A 20328-nucleotide genomic window follows, 5' to 3' on the forward strand; every position below is an offset into this window, starting at 1 on the left:
TAATTTTAAATATTTTTCAGGAACATTGCGAGATTGTCATCGGTGGAGTCTTCTGGCGATGACAGTGTAAAACTGTTGATACGAGGATTGCTGGCGGCGTTGGCCAGATTTTGTTGGCGCGAATTTTGCAGAACGGATGGTTTTTCATTTTAAATGATGTTGCTGCCAGACAGGTAATTCTAGCAGGTAAATATTCGTTAACTGATTTGTGTTTATTTTTTGGTTTCAGGTCAGTACCTGGCCACCAGTGTGGCCGCGTGTTGGTTTTTGGTAAGTATAATTGATTTTTAGTTTGTAAATAATTGTGGTTGTATTAATTTTAGTTTTTTCTCCGTTTTCAGGTACGTCCGGTGTATATATAGGGGTTGCTGCTGTCGGCAAATAATTTTCCGGTAAGTGTTGTGTAGATTTGCTGACTTTTTGTGACATTTTTTGTTTTCTTTCAGGTGCAGGCGCATTTATTGGACCCAATGGGGCAGCTGCCAGGCGATGCATGAGGGGCTGTTGTAGATGAGAGACTGCAGCTGGCTTTTAGATAAGTCTTAAGTTTATTGTATAAGTTTATTGTTTTAGATCGATGGTCCTGCTTGAGGACCTGGAGGACCAGATGATGCTGCTGATGACTGGAGACGATTTGCAGGTAAGTTTGTGTGATTTTTGGGTGAGTTTTCTAACGATTTGTGTTTTTTTCCAGGTAGCTTGCAGAGGACGAGATGGCAGATGATTGCCCAGACGCTGCACTAGGACTCGCAGGCGGTGCTGCTGCTGGCTGACGTGGATTAACAGGTGAATGTTTGACTTTTTTAGGTGATTTGGAATTTAGTTTTTGTTTATTTTCAGGTAATGCTGTTGCAGATGGACTTGCTGGACGATACGGTGGATTTGACGATGGACAAGATGCTGCAAATGGCTGCTGACTGTCAGGTAAGTTTTGTAATTTGTTATTGATTTTATAATTAGATTTGTTTTATTTCAGATGGATTGGACGAACAGGGAAACTGGGCGAGACGATGGACATGATGCAGGGACGAGATGCTGGACAAAATGATGCTGATGACCTGCAATTGGATTTCAGGTGAGTTTTTATGGGTTTTAGATGATTGTAACAGCTTCTCATGCATTGTTTCTCTCTTTTTTCATGCTGATGCGACTTATTTTGCTGAGATGGATGCTCATTGGTGATGAATTTGGCCAGCTCGGCCTTAAAGTATGCACATCCCCTGTATGTGGCTCGGTGGCCACCTCCGATGCGGACCTCTTGGCTGCCCAGGACTTTAATTTTAAGGAGTCATTGTGTTTGTTTTAAAGTTTTGAGACATCTGATTATTTTGTATTGAATCCAGCTCATTTAGATTTTTCTTAATAGAGCTTCGGCAGGGGTAGAATGGTGCAGGTTTAGAATGGCATACCTTCACCACGCCTCCATCTAGACTGGTGAGAAAATATGCGTATTTATTGGCTTCTAAGGAGGATTTGACTTTAAGGTAACTATCCATTGTGGTTGAAGTGATCCGTGTGAGGCCATTCTTCAGCCGAGCTAGCTGATAGAGACGGACGGGATTGCCCAGTTCTCTCATCAGGATTGGCAGCAGATTATTTTGAAATTGAGGCATAGGGAGAAAAAATGCCGGCAAGGTATTCTTCCTCCGTGCCACCATTGCTCAGGTGCATCTTTGTTGCAGCTGGGTGCGTTCTTTGGTAATAAGAGGCTCAAAGTTAGGCTGCAGGTAATTTCCATTTCCATTTTAGGGCTGGTAGATGTGGGCAATGGGCGTTTTTTTGGTGATGGAGAGGCTTCTGTAACATGAAAGAGTCAATAGGCAGGGTAGCATAGGAGGCATTTTGGGCTGTTTCTCCAGCAGCTCTGGCATTAGAGGGGAGGGCATTGTGAGACAAAGGCGTCGTTGAGGTCAACCAAGGTAAAAGTCATATTTAACGGTGAGTCATCAAGGCGGACTAGCATATTATTGGCTACTAATTGGCCAGGGGTGTCTGGCTCAAGTAGTAGATGGCGTCTGGCATTAGTGTTGTTTGTTGATTGTTGTTGCATAGCTGCTGATGCAGAAGGTGCTCATGGGAGTTGGCGCTGGGCTTGGTGGGACATTTGCCTTGTTCCACTTTTCAGTATTGCCCCAATGAAACAAATTTCGGTGCAAGGGGAGACTCGAAATTTTTTTCAAGGGCATTGGGCATTGGTGTTGTGTTTGTGTCAGAGGCGAGCTTTTTTGTTGTATGTGTGTATACTTGCTTTGGTGTTTGCTGCTGATTTGTCTTGTCATTGCGTATGGGGGCAGCCATTTTGACCTCGCTCTCTCTTTCCTCTCCCTTAGGATGCTGAGTCACCACCTGTTGCGCCTGTTGTTGGTGTTGGGGTAGGTTTTCGTTTTCTGCTTGTTGTTTGTGTTCCTAACTGACAGGCAGGTTGTATGATTGGCGTCTAGTGGTTTTTGTTGTTTCAGTTTTTTCATTTTACATGTTGTAGCGGTTCTTTTGTATGATTTGCACTTTTTATGTGAGGTTTAGTTATTTCTGTGTTTAATTTATTGCATTTATTGAACTTTTAGTGTTTTATATGAGATTTTATTTTATTTTAATTATTTGTAGGATTAATTAATTTATTTATTTTAAAGTCATTTTATTTGATTTATTTTAGCTTTTAGTCACTTTTAATTATTTATAGAATTGTTAATTAATTATTATTGGCTTTAGACATTTTATTTAATTTTTTATTTTTAAGATATTTTTAAGATTTATTTTTTGAAGATTTAAGATTTTTTAAGTTTTTAAGATTTTTTAAATATTTTTTTTAAGATTTTTAAGATAAGGCGTTGGGAACCGCCTGGCCTCAGTCTTTTGATTGAGGCCGCTTTATTTTCTTACCCTTTCACCAACAAAGGGTATATAGCAGAATTCCATTAGAGCCGTTACAGCAGCATGGGGGTCACTAAAAATAAATTATATACTAGCTTAATTTCTAACAATAGATATATATAACTACAAACAGAATATTACATTTAACATTAGATTTTAACATATTTAGATTAAGTAGCTTTTAGGGATTTTTTTTACAGTAAGAATGAGTAGTTTAAGGATATTTTAGCATTAGATTTTGGGCAAATATAAATTTTTTTTCAATAAGAAAATTTAATTTAAAGTTACTCGATATATATCGTGTCATAGAAAAATTAGTGTCATAAGGGGCTAACTTAATAAGGAGAAAATAGTGTTTTCAGCCAGTATTGCTAAACACTCAAATTTTGGGCTTGTTAAGCACTAGCTGCAATTGAGATGAGGGTTTGGAAAGTTCCAATTGAGATGGGCGAGAGGGAGAATCGATAAGTATCGATTTGGCGGGGAATTTTAATTTTAAGAAATTTGTGAGAAAAGTCAAGTTATATATATAATTATATATGAGTTAATATAGATTAGGGCCTAGCGATAAGAACATTGTTTTAAAACATAAAGGATTGTTGATTGAAGAGATTAGTCAATTATTTGAGCCACTGAGCCAGTATTGGCAAATTAGGGAAGCTAGTGTTGGCAGGCATATCGATGATGCTCGAAAATGATGATGGCCTATCGATTGGTGATCGATATGTTGCTGATGGCGGGGTATCCGCATGCGAGCTAGAAAGGGAAAGCGACATCCGCTGTTTTTTTGTAAACAATAGGAATTTGAGGTAAGTATATAAGAAAATTGACAATAATTATAATAAACATAGATCATATTAAAATTAATTTTAAATATTTTTCAGGAACATTGCGAGATTGTCATCGGTGGAGTCTTCTGGCGATGACAGTGTAAAACTGTTGATACGAGGATTGCTGGCGGCGTTGGCAGATTTTGTTGCTGGCGAATTTTGCCAGAACGGATGGTTTTTCATTTTAAATGATGTTGCTGCCAGACAGGTAATTCTAGCAGGTAAATATTCGTTAACTGATTTGTGTTTATTTTTGGTTTCAGGTCAGTACCTGGCCACCAGTGTGGCCGCGTGTTGGTTTTTGGTAAGTATAATTGATTTTTAGTTTTGTAAATAATTGTGGTTGTATTAATTTTAGTTTTTTCTCCGTTTTCAGGTACGTCCGGTGTATATATAGGGGTTGCTGCTGTCGGCAAATAATTTTCCGGTAAGTGTTGTGTAGATTTGCTGACTTTTTGTGACATTTTTTGTTTTCTTTCAGGTGCAGGCGCATTTATTGGACCCAATGGGCAGCTGCCAGGCGATGCATGAGGGGCTGTTGTAGATGAGAGACTGCAGCTGGCTTTTAGATAAGTCTTAAGTTTATTGTATAAGTTTATTGTTTTTTAGATCGATGGTCCTGCTTGAGGACCTGGAGGACCAGATGATGCTGCTGATGACTGGAGACGATTTGCAGGTAAGTTTGTGTGATTTTTGGGTGAGTTTTCTAACGATTTGTGTTTTTTTTCCAGGTAGCTTGCAGAGGACGAGATGGGCAGATGATTGCCCAGACGCTGCACTAGGACTCGCAGGCGGTGCTGCTGCTGGCTGACGTGGATTAACAGGTGAATGTTTGACTTTTTTAGGTTGATTTGGAATTTAGTTTTTGTTTATTTTCAGGTAATGCTGTTGCAGATGGACTTGCTGGACGATACGGGTGGATTTGACGATGGACAAGATGCTGCAAATGGCTGCTGACTGTCAGGTAAGTTTTTGTAATTTGTTATTGATTTTATAATTAGATTTGTTTTATTTTCAGATGGATTGGACGAACAGGAAACTGGGCGAGACGATGGACATGATGCAGGACGAGATGCTGGACAAAATGATGCTGATGACTGCAATTGGATTTCAGGTGAGTTTTTATGGGTTTTTAGATGATTGTAACAGCTTCTCATGCATTGTTTCTCTTCTTTTTTCATGCTGATGCGACTTATTTTGCTGAGATGGATGCTCATTGGTGATGAATTTGGCCAGCTCGGCCTTAAAGTATGCACATCCCCTGTATGTGGTTCGGTGGCCACTCCGATGCGGACTCTTGGCTGCCCAGGACTTTAATTTTAAGGATGTCATTGTGTTTGTTTTAAAGTTTTGAGACATCTGATGTATTTTGTATTGAATCCAGCTCATTTAGATTTTTCTTAATAGAGCTTTCGGCAGGGGTAGAATGGTGCAGGTTTAGAATGGCATACCTTTCACCACGCTCCATCTAGACTGGTGAGTAAAATATGCGTATTTATTGGCTTCTAAGGAGGATTTGACTTTAAGGTAACTATCCATTGTGGTTGAAGTGATCCGTGTGAGGCCATTCTTCAGCCGAGCTAGCTGATAGAGACGGACGGGATTGCCCAGTTCTCTCATCAGGATTGGCAGCAGATTATTTTGAAATTGAGGCATAGGGAGAAAAAATGCCGGCAAGGTATTCTTCCTCCGTGCCACCATTGCTCAGGTGCATCTTTGTTGCAGCTGGTGCGTTCTTTGTAATAAGAGGCTCAAATTAGGCTGCAGGTAATTTTCCATTTCCATTTTAGGGCTGGTAGATGTGGGCAATGGGCGTTTTTTTGGTGATGAGAGGCTTCGTAACATGAAGAGTCAATAGGCAGGGTAGCATAGGAGGCATTTTGGGCTGTTTCTCCAGCAGCTCTGGCATTAGAGGGGAGGGGCATTGTGAGACAAAGGCGTCGTTGAGGTCAACCAAGGTAAAAGTCATATTTAACGGTGATCATCAAGGCGGACTAGCATATTATTGGCTACTAATGGCCAGGGTGTCTGGCTCAAGTAGTAGATGGCGTCTGGCATTAGTGTTGTTGTTGTTGATTGTTGTTGCATAGCTGCTGATGCAGAAGGTGCTCATGGGAGTTTGGCGCTGGGCTTGGTGGACATTGCCTTGTTCACCTTTCAGTATTGCCCCAATGAAACAAATTTCGGTGCAAGGGAGACTCGAAATTTTTTTCAAGGGCATTGGGCATTGGTGTTGTGTTTGTGTCAGAGGCGAGCTTTTTTGTTGTATGTGTGTATACTTGCTTTGGTGTTTGCTGCTGATTTGTCTTGTCATTGCGTATGGGGGCAGCCATTTTGACCACGCTCTCTCTTTCTCTCCCTTAGGATGCTGAGTCACCACCTGTTTGCGCCTGTTGTTGGTGTTGGGGTAGGTTTCGTTTTCTCATTGTTGTTTGTGTTCCTAACTGATAGGCAGGTTGTATGATTGGAGTCTAGTGGTTTTGGTTGTTTCAGTTTTTTCATTTTACATGTTGTAGCGGTTCTTTTGTATGATTTGCACTTTTTATGTGAGGTTTAGTTATTTCTGTGTTTAATTTATTGCATTTATTTAACTTTAGGTTTTATATGAGATTTTATTTTATTTTAATTATTTGTAGGATTAATTAATTTATTTATTAACTTTTAGTCATTTTATTGATTTATTTTAGCTTTTAGTCACTTTTAATTATTTATAGAATTTGTTAATTAATTATTTATTGGCTTTTAGACATTTTATTTTAATTTTTTATTTTTAAGATATTTTTAAGATTTTTTAAGATTTTATTTTTTGAAGATTTAAGATTTTTTAAGTTTTTAAGATTTTTTTAAATATTTTTTTTAAGATTTTTAAGATAAGGCGTTGGGAACCGCCTGGCCTCAGTCTTTTGATTGAGGCCGCTTTATTTTCTACCCTTTCACCAACAAAGGGTATATAGCAGAAATTCAATTAGAGCCGTTACAGCAGCATGGGGGGTCACTAAAAATAAATTATATAATAGCTTAATTTCTTTTAGGGATTTTTTTACAGTAAGAATGAGTAGTTTAAGGATATTTTAGCATTAGATTTGGGCAAATATAAATTTTTTTTTCAATAAGAAAATTTAATTTAAAGTTACTCGATATATATCGTGTCATAGAAAAAATTAGTGTCATAAGGGGCTAACTTAATAAGGAGAAAATAGTGTTGTCAGCAAGTATTTGCTAAACACTCAAATTTTGGGCTTGTTAAGCACTAGCTGCAATGAGATGAGGGTTTGGAAAGTTTCCAATTGAGATGGGCGAGAGGGAGAATCGATAAGTATCGATTTGGCGGGGAATTTTAATTTTAAGAAATTTGTGAGAAAAGTCAAGTTATATATATAATTATATATGAGTTAATATAGATTAGGGCCTAGCGATAAGAACATTGTTTTAAAACATAAAGGATTGTTGATTGAAGAGATTAGTCAATTATTTGAGCCACTGAGCCAGTATTGGCGAATTAGGAAGCTAGTGTTGGCAGGCATATCGATGATGCTCGAAAATGATGATGGCCTATCGATTGGTGATCGATATGTTGCTGATGGCGGGGTATCCGCATGCGAGCTAGAAAGGGAAAGCGACATCCGCTGTTTTTTTGTAAACAATAGGAATTTGAGGTAAGTATATAAGAAAATTGACAATAATTATAATTAACATAGATCATATTAAAATTAATTTTAATATTTTCAGGAACATTGCGAGATTGTCATCGGTGGAGTCTTCTGGCGATGACAGTGTAAAACTGTTGATACGAGGATTGCTGGCGGCGTTGGCCAGATTTTGTTGCTGGCGAATTTTGCAGAACGGATGGTTTTTCATTTTAAATGATGTTGCTGCCAGACAGGTAATTCTAGCAGTTAAATATTCGTTAACTGATTTGTGTTTATTTTTGGTTTCAGGTCAGTACCTGGCCACCAGTGTGGCCGCGTGTTGGTTTTTGGTAAGTATAATTGATTTTTAGTTTTGTAAATAATTGTGGTTGTATTAATTTTAGTTTTTTCTCCGTTTTCAGGTACGTCCGGTGTATATATAGGGGTTGCTGCTGTCGGCAAATAATTTTCCGGTAAGTGTTGTGTAGATTTGCTGACTTTTTGTGACATCTTTTGTTTTCTTTCAGGTGCAAGCGCATTTATTGGACCCAATGGGGCAGCTGCCAGGCGATGCATGAGGGGCTGTTGTAGATGAGAGACTGCAGCTGGCTTTTAGATAAGTTTATTGTTTTTTAGATCGATTCTTTGTTATTATTTTTTTATTTTCAGGTGTAGCCGCTGCTTGAGGACCAGGAGGTCCAGATGATGCTGCTGATGACTGGAGACGATTTGCAGGTAAGTTTGTGTGATTTTTGGGTGAGTTTTCTAACGATTTGTGTTTTTTTCCAGGTACAGGCGCTTGCAGAGGACGAGATGGGCAGATGATTGCCGAGACGCTGCACTAGGACTCGCAGGCGGTGCTGCTGCTGACTGACGTGGATTAACAGGTGAATTTTTTACTTTTTTAGGTGATTTGGAATTTAGTTTTTGTTTATTTTCAGGTAATGCTGTTCCAGATGGACTTGCTGGACGATACGGTGGATTTGACGATGGACAAGATGTTGCAAATGGCTGCTGACTGTCAGGTAAGTTTTTGTAATTTGTTATTGATTTTATAATTAGATTTGTTTTATTTTCAGATGGATTGGACGAACAGGAAACTGGGCGAGACGATGGACATGATGCAGGACGAGATGCTGGACAAAATGATGCTGATGACTGCAATTGGATTTCAGGTGAGTTTTTATGGGTTTTAGATGATTGTAACAGCTTCTCATGCATTGTTTCTCTTCTTTTTTCATGCTGATGCGACTTATTTTGCTGAGATGGATGCTGATTGGTGATGAATTTGGCCAGCTCGGCCTTAAAGTATGCACATCCCCTGTGTGTGGCTCGGTGGCCACCTCCGATGCGGACCTCTTGGCTGCCCAGGACTTTAATTTTAAGGATGTCATTGTGTTTGTTTTAAAGTTTTTGAGACATCTGATGTATTTTGTATTGAATCCCAGCTCATTTAGATTTTTCTTAATAGAGCTTCGGCAGGGGTAGAATGGTGCAGGTTTAGAATGGCATACCTGGCACCACGCTCCCATCTAGACTGGTGAGTAAATATGCGTATTTATTGGCTTCTAAGGAGGATTTGACTTTAAGGTAACTATCCATTGTGTTTGCAGTGATCCGTGTGAGGCCATTCTTCAGCCGAGCTAGCTGATAGAGACGGACGGGATTGCCCAGTTCTCACATCAGGATTGGCAGCAGATTATTTTGAAATTGAGGCATAGGGAGAAAAAATGCCGGCAAGGTATTCTTCCTCCGTGCCACCATTGCCCAGGTGCATCTTTGTTGCAGCTGGGTGCGTTCTTTGGTAATAAGAGGCTCAAAGTTAGGCTGCAGGTAATTTTCCATTTTTAGGGCTGGTAGATGTGGGCAATGGGCGTTTTTTGGTGATGAGAGGCTTCGTAACATGAAGAGTCATTAGGCAGTTTAGCATAGGAGGCATTTTGGGCTGTTTCTCCAGCAGCTCTGGCATTAGAGGGGAGGGGCATTGTGAGACAAAGGCGTCGTTGAGGTCAACCAAGGTAAAAGTCATATTTAACGGTGAGTCATCAAGGCGGACTAGCAAGGGAGACTCGAAATTTTATTCAAGGGCATTGGGCATTGGTGTTGTGTTTGTGTCAGAGGCGAGCTTTGTTGTTGTATGTGTGTATACTTGCTTTGGTGTTTGCTGCTGATTTGTCTTGTCATTGCGTATGGGGGGAGCCATTTTGACCTCGCTCTCTCTTTCCTCTCCCTTAGGATGCTGAGTCACCACCTGTTGCGCCTGTTGTTGGTGTTGGGGTAGGTTTCGTTTTCTGCTTGTTGTTTGTGTTCCTAACTGACAGGCAGGTTGTATGATTGGCGTCTAGTGGTTTTGGTTGTTTCAGTTTTTTCATTTTACATGTTGTAGCGGTTCTTTTGTATGATTTGCACTTTTTATGTGAGGTTTAGTTATTTCTGTGTTTAATTTATTGCATTTATTTAACTTTTAGGGTTTTATATGAGATTTTATTTTATTTTAATTATTTGTAGGATTAATTAATTTATTTATTAACTTTTAGTCATTTTATTTGATTTATTTTAGCTTTTAGTCACTTTTAATTATTTATAGAATTTGTTAATTAATTATTTATTGGCTTTTAGACATTTTATTTTAATTTTTTATTTTTAAGATATTTTTAAGATTTTTAAGATTTTATTTTTTGAAGATTTAAGATTTTTAAGTTTTTAAGATTTTTTTAAATATTTTTTTTAAGATTTTTAAGATAAGGCGTTGGGAACCGCCTGGCCGCTTTATTTTCTACCCTTTCACCAACAAAGGGTATATAGCAGAAATTCAATTAGAGCCGTTACAGCAGCATGGGGGGTCACTAAAAATAAATTATATAATAGCTTAATTTCTAACAATAGATATATATAACTACAAACAGAATATTACATTTAACATTAGATTTTAACATATTTAGATTAAGTTAGCTTTTAGGGATTTTTTTTACAGTAAGAATGAGTAGTTTAAGGATATTTTAGCATTAGATTTGGGCAGTTACTCGATATATATCGTGTCATAGAAAAAATTAGTGTCATAAGGGGCTAACTTAATAAGGAGAAAATAGTGTTGTCAGCCAGTATTTGCTAAACACTCAAATTTTGGGCTTGTTAAGCACTAGCTGCAATTGAGATGAGGGTTTGGAAAGTTTCCAATTGAGATGGGCGAGAGGGAGAATCGATAAGTATCGATTTGGCGGGTAATTTTAATTTTAAGAAATTTGTGAGAAAAGTCAAGTTATATATATAATTATATATGAGTTAATATAGATTAGGGCCTAGCGATAAGAACATTGTTTTAAAACATAAAGGATTATTGATTGAAGAGATTAGTCAATTATTTGAGCCACTGAGCCAGTATTGGCGAATTAGGAAGCTAGTGTTGGTAGGCATATCGATGATGCTCGAAAATGATGATGGCCTATCGATTGGTGATCGATATGTTGCTGATGGCGGGGTATCCGCATGCGAGCTAGAAAGGGAAAGCGACATCCGCTGTTTTTTTGTAAACAATAGGAATTTGAGGTAAGTATATAAGAAAATTGACAATAATTATAATTAACATAGATCATATTAAAATTAATTTTAAATATTTTTCAGGAAAATTGCGAGATTGTCATCGGTGGAGTCTTCTGGCGATGACAGTGTAAAACTGTTGATACGAGGATTGCTGGCGGCGTTGGCCAGATTTTGTTGCTGGCGAATTTTGCAGAACGGATGGTTTTTCATTTTAAATGATGTTGATGCCAGACAGGTAATTCTAGCAGTTAAATATTCGTTAACTGATTTGTGTTTATTTTTGGTTTCAGGTCAGTACCTGGCCACCAGTGTGGCCGCGTGTTGGTTTTTGGTAAGTATAATTGATTTTTAGTTTTGTAAATAATTGTGGTTGTATTAATTTTAGTTTTTTCTCCGTTTTCAGGTACGTCCGGTGTATATATAGGGGTTGCTGCTGTCGGCAAATAATTTTCCGGTAAGTGTTGTGTAGATTTGCTGACTTTTTGTGACATCTTTTGTTTTCTTTCAGGTGCAAGCGCATTTATTGGACCCAATGGGGCAGCTGCCAGGCGATGCATGAGGGGCTGTTGTAGATGAGAGACTGCAGCTGGCTTTTAGATAAGTCTTAAGTTTATTGTATAAGTTTATTGTTTTTTAGATCGATGGTCCTGCTTGAGGACCTGGAGGACCAGATGATGCTGCTGATGACTGGAGACGATTTGCAGGTAAGTTTGTGTGATTTTTGGGTGAGTTTTCTAACGATTTGTGTTTTTTTCCAGGTAGCTTGCAGAGGACGAGATGGGCAGATGATTGCCGAGACGCTGCACTAGGACTCGCAGGCGGTGCTGCTGCTGACTGACGTGGATTAACAGGTGAATTTTTTACTTTTTTAGGTGATTTGGAATTTAGTTTTTGTTTATTTTCAGGTAATGCTGTTGCAGATGGACTTGCTGGACGATACGGTGGATTTGACGATGGACAAGATGTTGCAAATGGCTGCTGACTGTCAGGTAAGTTTTTGTAATTTGTTATTGATTTTATAAATAGATTTGTTTTATTTTCAGATGGATTGGACGAACAGGAAACTGGGCGAGACGATGGACATGATGCAGGACGAGATGCTGGACAAAATGATGCTGATGACTGCAATTGGATTTCAGGTGAGTTTTTATGGGTTTTAGATGATTGTAACAGCTTCTCATGCATTGTTTCTCTTCTTTTTTCATGCTGATGCGACTTATTTTGCTGAGATGGATGCTGATTGGTGATGAATTTGGCCAGCTCGGCCTTAAAGTATGCACATCCCCTGTGTGTGGCTCGGTGGCCACCTCCGATGCGGACCTCTTGGCTGCCCAGGACTTTAATTTTAAGGATGTCATTGTGTTTGTTTTAAAGTTTTTGAGACATCTGATGTATTTTGTATTGAATCCCAGCTCATTTAGATTTTTCTTAATAGAGCTTCGGCAGGGGTAGAATGGTGCAGGTTTAGAATGGCATACCTGGCACCACGCTCCCATCTAGACTGGTGAGTAAAATATGCGTATTTATTGGCTTCTAAGGAGGATTTGACTTTAAGGTAACTATCCATTGTGTTTGCAGTGATCCGTGTGAGGCCATTCTTCAGCCGAGCTAGCTGATAGAGACGGACGGGATTGCCCAGTTCTCACATCAGGATTGGCAGCAGATTATTTTGAAATTGAGGCATAGGGAGAAAAAATGCCGGCAAGGTATTCTTCCTCCGTGCCACCATTGCCCAGGTGCATCTTTGTTGCAGCTGGGTGCGTTCTTTGGTAATAAGAGGCTCAAAGTTAGGCTGCAGGTAATTTTCCATTTTTAGGGCTGGTAGATGTGGGCAATGGGCGTTTTTTGGTGATGAGAGGCTTCGTAACATGAAGAGTCATTAGGCAGTTTAGCATAGGAGGCATTTTGGGCTGTTTCTCCAGCAGCTCTGGCATTAGAGGGGAGGGGCATTGTGAGACAAAGGCGTCGTTGAGGTCAACCAAGGTAAAAGTCATATTTAACGGTGAGTCATCAAGGCGGACTAGCAAGGGAGACTCGAAATTTTATTCAAGGGCATTGGGCATTGGTGTTGTGTTTGTGTCAGAGGCGAGCTTTGTTGTTGTATGTGTGTATACTTGCTTTGGTGTTTGCTGCTGATTTGTCTTGTCATTGCTTATGGGGGCAGCCATTTTGACCTCGCTCTCTCTTTCCTCTCCCTTAGGATGCTGAGTCACCACCTGTTGCGCCTGTTGGTGTTGGGGTAGGTTTCGTTTTCTGCTTGTTGTTTGTGTTCCTAACTGACAGGCAGGTTGTATGATTGGCGTCTAGTGGTTTTGGTTGTTTCAGTTTTTTCATTTTACATGTTGTAGCGGTTCTTTTGTATGATTTGCACTTTTTATGTGAGGTTTAGTTATTTCTGTGTTTAATTTATTGCATTTATTTAACTTTTAGGGTTTTATATGAGATTTTATTTTATTTTAATTATTTGTAGGATTAATTAATTTATTTATTAACTTTTAGTCATTTTATTTGATTTATTTTAGCTTTTGGTCACTTTTAATTATTTATAGAATTTGTTAATTAATTATTTATTGGCTTTTAGACATTTTATTTTAATTTTTTATTTTTAAGATATTTTTAAGATTTTAAGATTTTATTTTTTGAAGATTTAAGATTTTTTAAGTTTTTAAGATTTTTTTAAATATTTTTTTTAAGATTTTTAAGATAAGGCGTTGGGAACCGCCTGGCCGCTTTATTTTCTACCCTTTCACCAACAAAGGGTATATAGCAGAAATTCAATTAGAGCCGTTACAGCAGCATGGGGGGTCACTAAAAATAAATTATATAATAGCTTAATTTCTAACAATAGATATATATAACTACAAACAGAATATTACATTTAACATTAGATTTTAACATATTTAGATTAAGTTAGCTTTTAGGGATTTTTTTTACAGTAAGAATGAGTAGTTTAAGGATATTTTAGCATTAGATTTGGGCAAATATAAATTTTTTTTCAATAAGAAAATTTAATTTAAAGTTACTCGATATATATCGTGTCATAGAAAAAATTAGTGTCATAAGGGGCTAACTTAATAAGGAGAAAATAGTGTTGTCAGCCAGTATTTGCTAAACACTCAAATTTTGGGCTTGTTAAGCACTAGCTGCAATTGAGATGAGGGTTTGGAAAGTTTCCAATTGAGATGGGCGAGAGGGAGAATCGATAAGTATCGATTTGGCGGGTAATTTTAATTTTAAGAAATTTGTGAGAAAAGTCAAGTTATATATATAATTATATATGAGTTAATATAGATTAGGGCCTAGCGATAAGAACATTGTTTTAAAACATAAAGGATTATTGATTGAAGAGATTAGTCAATTATTTGAGCCACTGAGCCAGTATTGGCGAATTAGGAAGCTAGTGTTGGCAGGCATATTGATGATGCTCGAAAATGATGATGGCCTATCGATTGGTGATCGATATGTTGCTGATGGCGGGGTATCCGCATGCGAGCTAGAAAGGGAAAGCGACATCCGCTGTTTTTTTGTAAACAATAGGAATTTGAGGTAAGTATATAAGAAAATTGACAATAATTATAATTAACGTAGATCATATTAAAATTAATTTTAAATATTTTTCAGGAACATTGCGAGATTGTCATCGGTGGAGTCTTCTGGCGATGACAGTGTAAAACCGTTGATACGAGGATTGCTGGCGGCGTTGGCCAGATTTTGTTGCTGGCGAATTTTGCAGAACGGATGGTTTTTCATTTTAAATGATGTTGCTGCCAGACAGGTAATTCTAGCAGGTAAATATTCGTTAACTGATTTGTGTTTATTTTTGGTTTCAGGTCAGTACCTGGCCACCAGTGTGGCCGCGTGTTGGTTTTTGGTAAGTATAATTGATTTTTAGTTTTGTAAATAATTGTGGTTGTATTAATTTTAGTTTTTTCTCCGCTTTCAGGTACGTCCGGTGTATATATAGGGGTTGCTGCTGTCGGCAAATAATTTTCCGGTAAGTGTTGTGTAGATTTGCTGACTTTTTGTGACATCTTTTGGTTTCTTTCAGGTGCAAGCGCATTTATTGGACCCAATGGGGCAGCTGCCAGGCGATGCATGAGGGGCTGTTGTAGATGAGAGACTGCAGCTGGCTTTTAGATAAGTTTATTGTTTTTTAGATCGATTCTTTGTTGATATTTTTTTATTTTCAGGTGTAGCCGCTGCTTGAGGACCAGGAGGACCAGATGCTGCTGCTGCTGATGACTGGAGACGATTTGCAGGTAAGTTTGTGTGATTTTTGGGTGAGTTTTCTAACGATTTGTGTTTTTTTCCAGGTACAGGCGCTTGCAGAGGACGAGATGGGCAGATGATTGCCCAGACGCTGCACTAGGACTCGCAGGCGGTGCTGCTGCTGACTGACGTGGATTAACAGGTGAATTTTTGACTTTTTTAGGTGATTTGGAATTTAGTTTTTGTTTATTTTCAGGTAATGCTGTTGCAGATGGACTTGCTGGACGATACGGTGGATTTGACGATGGACAAGATGCTGCAAATGGCTGCTGACTGTCAGGTAAGTTTTTCTAATTTGTTATTGATTTTATAATTAGATTTGTTTTATTTTCAGATGGATTGGACGAACAGGAAACTGGGCGAGACGATGGACATGATGCAGGACGAGATGCTGGACAAAATGCTGCTGATGACTGCAATTGGATTTCAGGTGAGTTTTTATGGGCTTTAAATGATTGTAACAGCTTCTCATGCATTGTTTCTCTTCTTTTTCATGTTGATGCGAGTTATTTTGCTGAGATGGATGCTGATCGGTGATGAATTTGGCCAGCTCGGCCTTAAAGTATGCACATCCCCTGTATGTGGCTCGGTGGCCACATCCGATGCGGACCTCTTGGCTGCCCAGGACTTTAATTTTAAGGATGTCATTGTGTTTGTTTTAAAGTTTTTGAGACATCTGATGTATTTTGTATTGAATCCCAGCTCATTTAAATTTTTCTTAATAGCTTCGGCAGGGGTACAATGTTTCAGGTTTAGAATGGGATACCTGGCACCACGCTCCCATCTAGACTGGTGAGTAAAATATGCGTATTTATTGGCTTCTAAGGAGGATTTGACTTTAAGGTAACTATCCATTGTGTTTGCAGTGATCCGTGTGAGGCCATTCTTCAGCCGAGCTAGCTGATAGAGACGGACGGGATTGCCCAGTTCTCACATCAGGATTGGCAGCAGATTATTTTTAAATTGAGGCATAGGAAGAAAAAATGCCGGCAAGGTATTCTTCCTCCGTGCCACCATTGCCCAGGTGCATCTTTGTTGCAGCTGGGTGCGTTCTTTGGTAATAAGAGGCTCAAAGTTAGGCTGCAGGTAATTTTCCATTTTTAGGGCTGGTAGATGTGGGCAATGGGCGTTTTTTTTGGTGATGAGAGGCTTCGTAACATGAAGAGTCAATAGGCATGGTAGCATAGGAGGCATTTTGGGCTGTTTCTCCAACAGCTCTGGCATTAGAGGGGAGGGGCATTGTGAGACAAAGGCGTCGTTGAGGTCAACCAAGGTAAAAGTCATATTTAACGGTGAGTCATCAAGGCGGACTAGCATATTATTGGCTACTAATTGGCCAGGGGTGTCTGGCTCAAGTAGTAGCTGGCGTCTGGCATTAGTGTTGTTGTTGTTGATTGTTGTTGCATAGCTGCTGATGCAGAAGGTGCTCATGGGAGTTTGGCGCTGGGCTTGGTGGACATTTGCCTTTTTCCACTTTTCAGTATTGCCCCAATGAAAAGAATTTCGGTGCAAGGGAGACACGAAATTTTTTTCAAGGGCATTGGGCATTGGTGTTGTGTTTGTGTCAGAGGCGAGCTTTGTTGTTGTATGTGTGTATACTTGCTTTGGTGTTTGCTGCTGATTTGTCTTGTCATTGCGTATGGGGGCTTTCGCTCTCTCGTTTTCTCTCTTTCCTCTCCCTTAGGATGCTGAGTCACCACCTGTTGCGCCTGTTGTTGGTGTTGGGGTAGGTTTCGTTTTCTGCTTGTTGTTTGTGTTCCTAACTGACAGGCAGGTTGTATGATTGGCGTCTAGTGGTTTTTGTTGTTTCAGTTCTTTCATTTTACATGTTGTAGCGGTTCTTTTGTATGATTTGCACTTTTTATGTGAGGTTTAGTTATTTCTGTGTTTAATTTATTGCATTTATTTAACTTTTAGGGTTTTATATGAGATTTTATTTTATTTTAATTATTTGTAGGATTAATTAATTTATTTATTAACTTTTAGTCATTTTATTCGATTTATTTTAGCTTTTAGTCACTTTTAATTATTTATAGAATTTGTTAATTAATTATTTATTGGCTTTTAGACATTTTATTTTAATTTTTTATTTTTAAGATATTTTTAAGATTTTTAAGATTTTTTATTTTTTGAAGATTTAAGATTTTTTAAGTTTTTAAGATTTTTTTAAATATTTTTTTTAAGATTTTTAGGATAAGGCGTTGGGAACCGCCTGGCCTCAGTCTTTTGATTGAGGCCGCTTTATTTTCTACCCTTTCACCAACAAAGGGTATATAGCAGAAATTCAATTAGAGCCGTTACAGCAGCATGGGGGGTCACTAAAAATAAATTATATACTAGCTTAATTTCTAACAATAGATATATATAAATACAAACAGAATATTACATTTAACATTAGATTTTAACATATTTAGATTAAGTTAGCTTTTAGGGATTTTTTTTAGAGTAAGAATGAGTAGTTTAAGGATATTTTAGCATTAGATTTGGGCAAATATAAATTATTTTCAATAAGAAAATTTAATTTAAAGTTACTCGATATATATCGTGTCATAGAAAAAATTAGTGTCATAAGGGGCTAACTTAATAGCCACTTAACAGCCAGTATTTGCTAAACACTCAAATTTTAAGCTTGTTAAGCACTGGCTGCAATTGAGATGATGGTTTGGAAAGTTTCCAATTGAGATGGGCGAGAGGGAGAATCGATAAGTATCGATTTGGCGGGGAATTTTAATTTTAAGAAATTTGTGAGAAAAGTCAAGTTATATATATAATTATATATGAGTTAATATAGATTAGGGCCTAGCGATAAGAACATTGTTTTAAAACATAAAGGATTGTTGATTGAAGAGATTAGTCTGTTATGGCTGGGGAGTTTTTTTTTGTTTATAGTTATCGATAGGTAGGGAAATATGTAGTGTTGGATAATGGAGACAGGAAGGTAGGGAATTTTTCCCCTTAAACGGGTAAGGGAGCGGGTAACAAATGAGAAGATCGGTAGCCCGGCTTTTCAAATCTGAGAGAGAGGATTTCGGAGTTGGGACTGTTCCTGGTCGGGATAGTCGGGACAGATGAAGGTCAAATCGGTCGAAGAAGTTCTCGAGAGTGGTTGGTTAGGGCGAGAGCCTAAGAAGGAAAAAGTATAAGTAAAAAAAAAAAAAATTTAATACCAAAGAAAAAACGTGATGTGAGAATCCAGAATAATTTTGTGCAGTGATTTATTCCAAGAGGGAAGCCAAATCCTGGGTATATGCCCATACGGGATTGGACAAGAAGAGGGGTAAGTGAATCTTTTATATTCAGGGACGGCCCAGGGGAGTTAGTCCTAACCTTATCCTCACCTTTGGGATTCTCCGTACAGGCCAACCAAATCGGCAGCAATCAGAGGTCAGGCCGCATATTTTCGGGGCCTGGCCAAGTTTTTATTTCCCCCATGATTCTCCATGGCCTCGTGACCACCACATATTCCGCCTTCAGGAGAAAATTATAAATTAAAATAGAAGAGGGAGTTCCGGCCTGAATACGAGTTTAACCTGGAATTTTTACAGAAGCCGGCGCGGAATAAATCTCCTAAATTATCCTTTGGGAGTCGTAAGGTGAATCTGTTCCCCACGTGATCACCCAATACGCTCCCCGCAAGACCGATTTACTTTTAAATTGTAATCCCTCGTCTATTTTTATCGTCTTCGTTTTTATATACATGTATATTAGATACTCATACAGAGCTAATTTATTGCATAAATCATACATAATTATTTATTCATTCATATAACCTTATCCTAATTATTTATACATTTATTTATTCAATTATTCATTTACTTAATTATTAATCTGCTCAATCAATTATTTATTTAATTTATTTATTTGTTTTTATTTAATCGCTCGAATGAGCCTCGTTTTTTTTTTGTTTGCCAATATCGAGTCTCTATATTAATAATATCGTTTGTTCTTTTTTTATTATAATTAATCTTATTCTTGTAAAACGTGCCGCCGCTACATCTCTTGTCGTAATGTATTAGTCCCACTAAAACTCCGGTAGGTGTAATCTGCCCGTAGTCCTTATCGTAAAAGAGCTCTTTTTTTAGGTAGGTCCCCTATGGTCAGGTTGGCGTCTGAAAAAAAGCAAAGGAGAAATTATCAACTTTATATTTTTTTTTGTTCTTTTTGTTGCCCAAATACAGAGGGTCATTGGAGACAGAGTGATGTCTCGGTGAGCGTGTAAAATTTGAATTAATTAGATTAACCTATAATTTTTTAAATTATTATAAACAATTGAGAAAAGATGATGCATATCGAGTAGTTTGGTTTGTCGGAAGAGGGGGGGACGGTGAGTAAAACCCGGAGAAATGGGATGAGCGATCGGTAATGAACCGATAATACCAGCGAATGTGTTTAAATGGGGCAGTAGGATACCGAAACTGCCAGGAAGGGTGGGTATGCCGGGATCAATTCGAAGCCCAAGGCCAGATCCCCAAGCCGGTGGGTGTGAAGCGTTTGTGTGTGTGTAAGGACCGAAATATATGTAGTAATATTTTTTTTTAGTCCTGAGTAACAGTCTCCACTGGATGTCGTCCTCAATGATGTACCCTGGATTGTGTTTGATACATTTTTTTATTGTTGTGCGCGAAAGAGGCAGGGTTATCGAATCCCACGACCCGATTATAGCTAGCCGGCGAGCCTCTTCGAGTTATCGACGCGCATAGGACCAGGTAAGGTCATAACAATAAATGGCGCCCAATTTAATCAGCAGAAATTCGGTTTTCATCGAACAAGTTATTCATTTTTGGGGGAGAGGAACGTATGGGTCCGAGCCCACAAAAATGAGGAACGTTCTAACGATCGGTGAAAATCCGAGTTTCTGGAACGATAGTGTTAGCTTACAATGTCCCTTTTGTTTCGTTGCTGCTAAAGATGCCCGTCTATTACCGGGATAGGCGGGAACCCGGTGTCTAGGAAAGCGGAGAACAGACCGAACATTGTCAAGTACCTGATAGCTCCAGATCGATATTTTTTATCAGCCACGGCGGCATTACAACGAAGAAGTCGTCTGTAATTAGCGAGCGTGCCTTGATGGAATCATGTCGATCTGAAAGAAACAGGAGAGATATCAGTAAAGAAAAAAAAATTAATGAAGAAAGTAAAAGTAGCCGGAGTCATCGCCTAAGCGATTCGCCCGGAGGTAGCATTAGCGT

At 38.4% G+C, this 20328-nt stretch overlaps 1 protein-coding gene and 6 long non-coding RNA genes across 8 annotated transcripts; all 7 read left to right on the plus strand.

Moving 5' to 3' along the window:
* Nucleotides 1-133: 133 nt before the first annotated feature.
* On the plus strand, nt 134-525 carry LOC124461096. The gene is made up of 4 exons (XR_006954933.1): nt 134-173; nt 230-270; nt 342-392; nt 447-525. It is a non-coding gene; the product is annotated as an uncharacterized LOC124461096 (long non-coding RNA).
* A 3349-nt stretch (nt 526-3874) lies between these two features.
* On the plus strand, nt 3875-4208 carry LOC124461094. Its single transcript, XR_006954930.1, has 4 exons — nt 3875-3909; nt 3965-4005; nt 4078-4128; nt 4183-4208. It is a non-coding gene; the product is annotated as an uncharacterized LOC124461094 (long non-coding RNA).
* An 80-nt stretch (nt 4209-4288) lies between these two features.
* Nucleotides 4289-4617, plus strand: LOC124461095. 2 transcript variants are annotated; one of them, XR_006954932.1, is made up of 3 exons: nt 4289-4377; nt 4433-4525; nt 4596-4617. It is a non-coding gene; the product is annotated as an uncharacterized LOC124461095 (long non-coding RNA). The 2 variants fall into 2 exon arrangements; XR_006954931.1 differs by having other exon boundaries at nt 4581-4616.
* Nucleotides 4618-7232: 2615 nt separating this feature from the next.
* On the plus strand, nt 7233-7957 carry LOC124461090. Its single transcript, XM_047012671.1, has 5 exons — nt 7233-7357; nt 7431-7584; nt 7640-7680; nt 7753-7803; nt 7858-7957. Exons 1-5 carry the CDS (start codon nt 7233-7235, stop codon nt 7919-7921), a joined length of 435 nt encoding a protein of 144 aa, XP_046868627.1. The 3' UTR covers nt 7922-7957.
* Nucleotides 7958-11160: 3203 nt separating this feature from the next.
* On the plus strand, nt 11161-11485 carry LOC124461091. Its single transcript, XR_006954927.1, has 3 exons — nt 11161-11201; nt 11274-11324; nt 11379-11485. It is a non-coding gene; the product is annotated as an uncharacterized LOC124461091 (long non-coding RNA).
* A 3073-nt stretch (nt 11486-14558) lies between these two features.
* Nucleotides 14559-15143, plus strand: LOC124461093. Its single transcript, XR_006954929.1, has 4 exons — nt 14559-14645; nt 14701-14741; nt 14814-14864; nt 14919-15143. It is a non-coding gene; the product is annotated as an uncharacterized LOC124461093 (long non-coding RNA).
* Nucleotides 15144-15157: 14 nt separating this feature from the next.
* Nucleotides 15158-15536, plus strand: LOC124461092. Its single transcript, XR_006954928.1, has 3 exons — nt 15158-15281; nt 15336-15419; nt 15474-15536. It is a non-coding gene; the product is annotated as an uncharacterized LOC124461092 (long non-coding RNA).
* Nucleotides 15537-20328: the final 4792 nt, after the last annotated feature.

The sequence above is a fragment of the Drosophila willistoni genome, unplaced genomic scaffold (genome assembly GCF_018902025.1).
Source record: "Drosophila willistoni isolate 14030-0811.24 unplaced genomic scaffold, UCI_dwil_1.1 Seg203.1, whole genome shotgun sequence".
Classification (NCBI taxonomy): domain Eukaryota; kingdom Metazoa; phylum Arthropoda; class Insecta; order Diptera; family Drosophilidae; genus Drosophila; species Drosophila willistoni.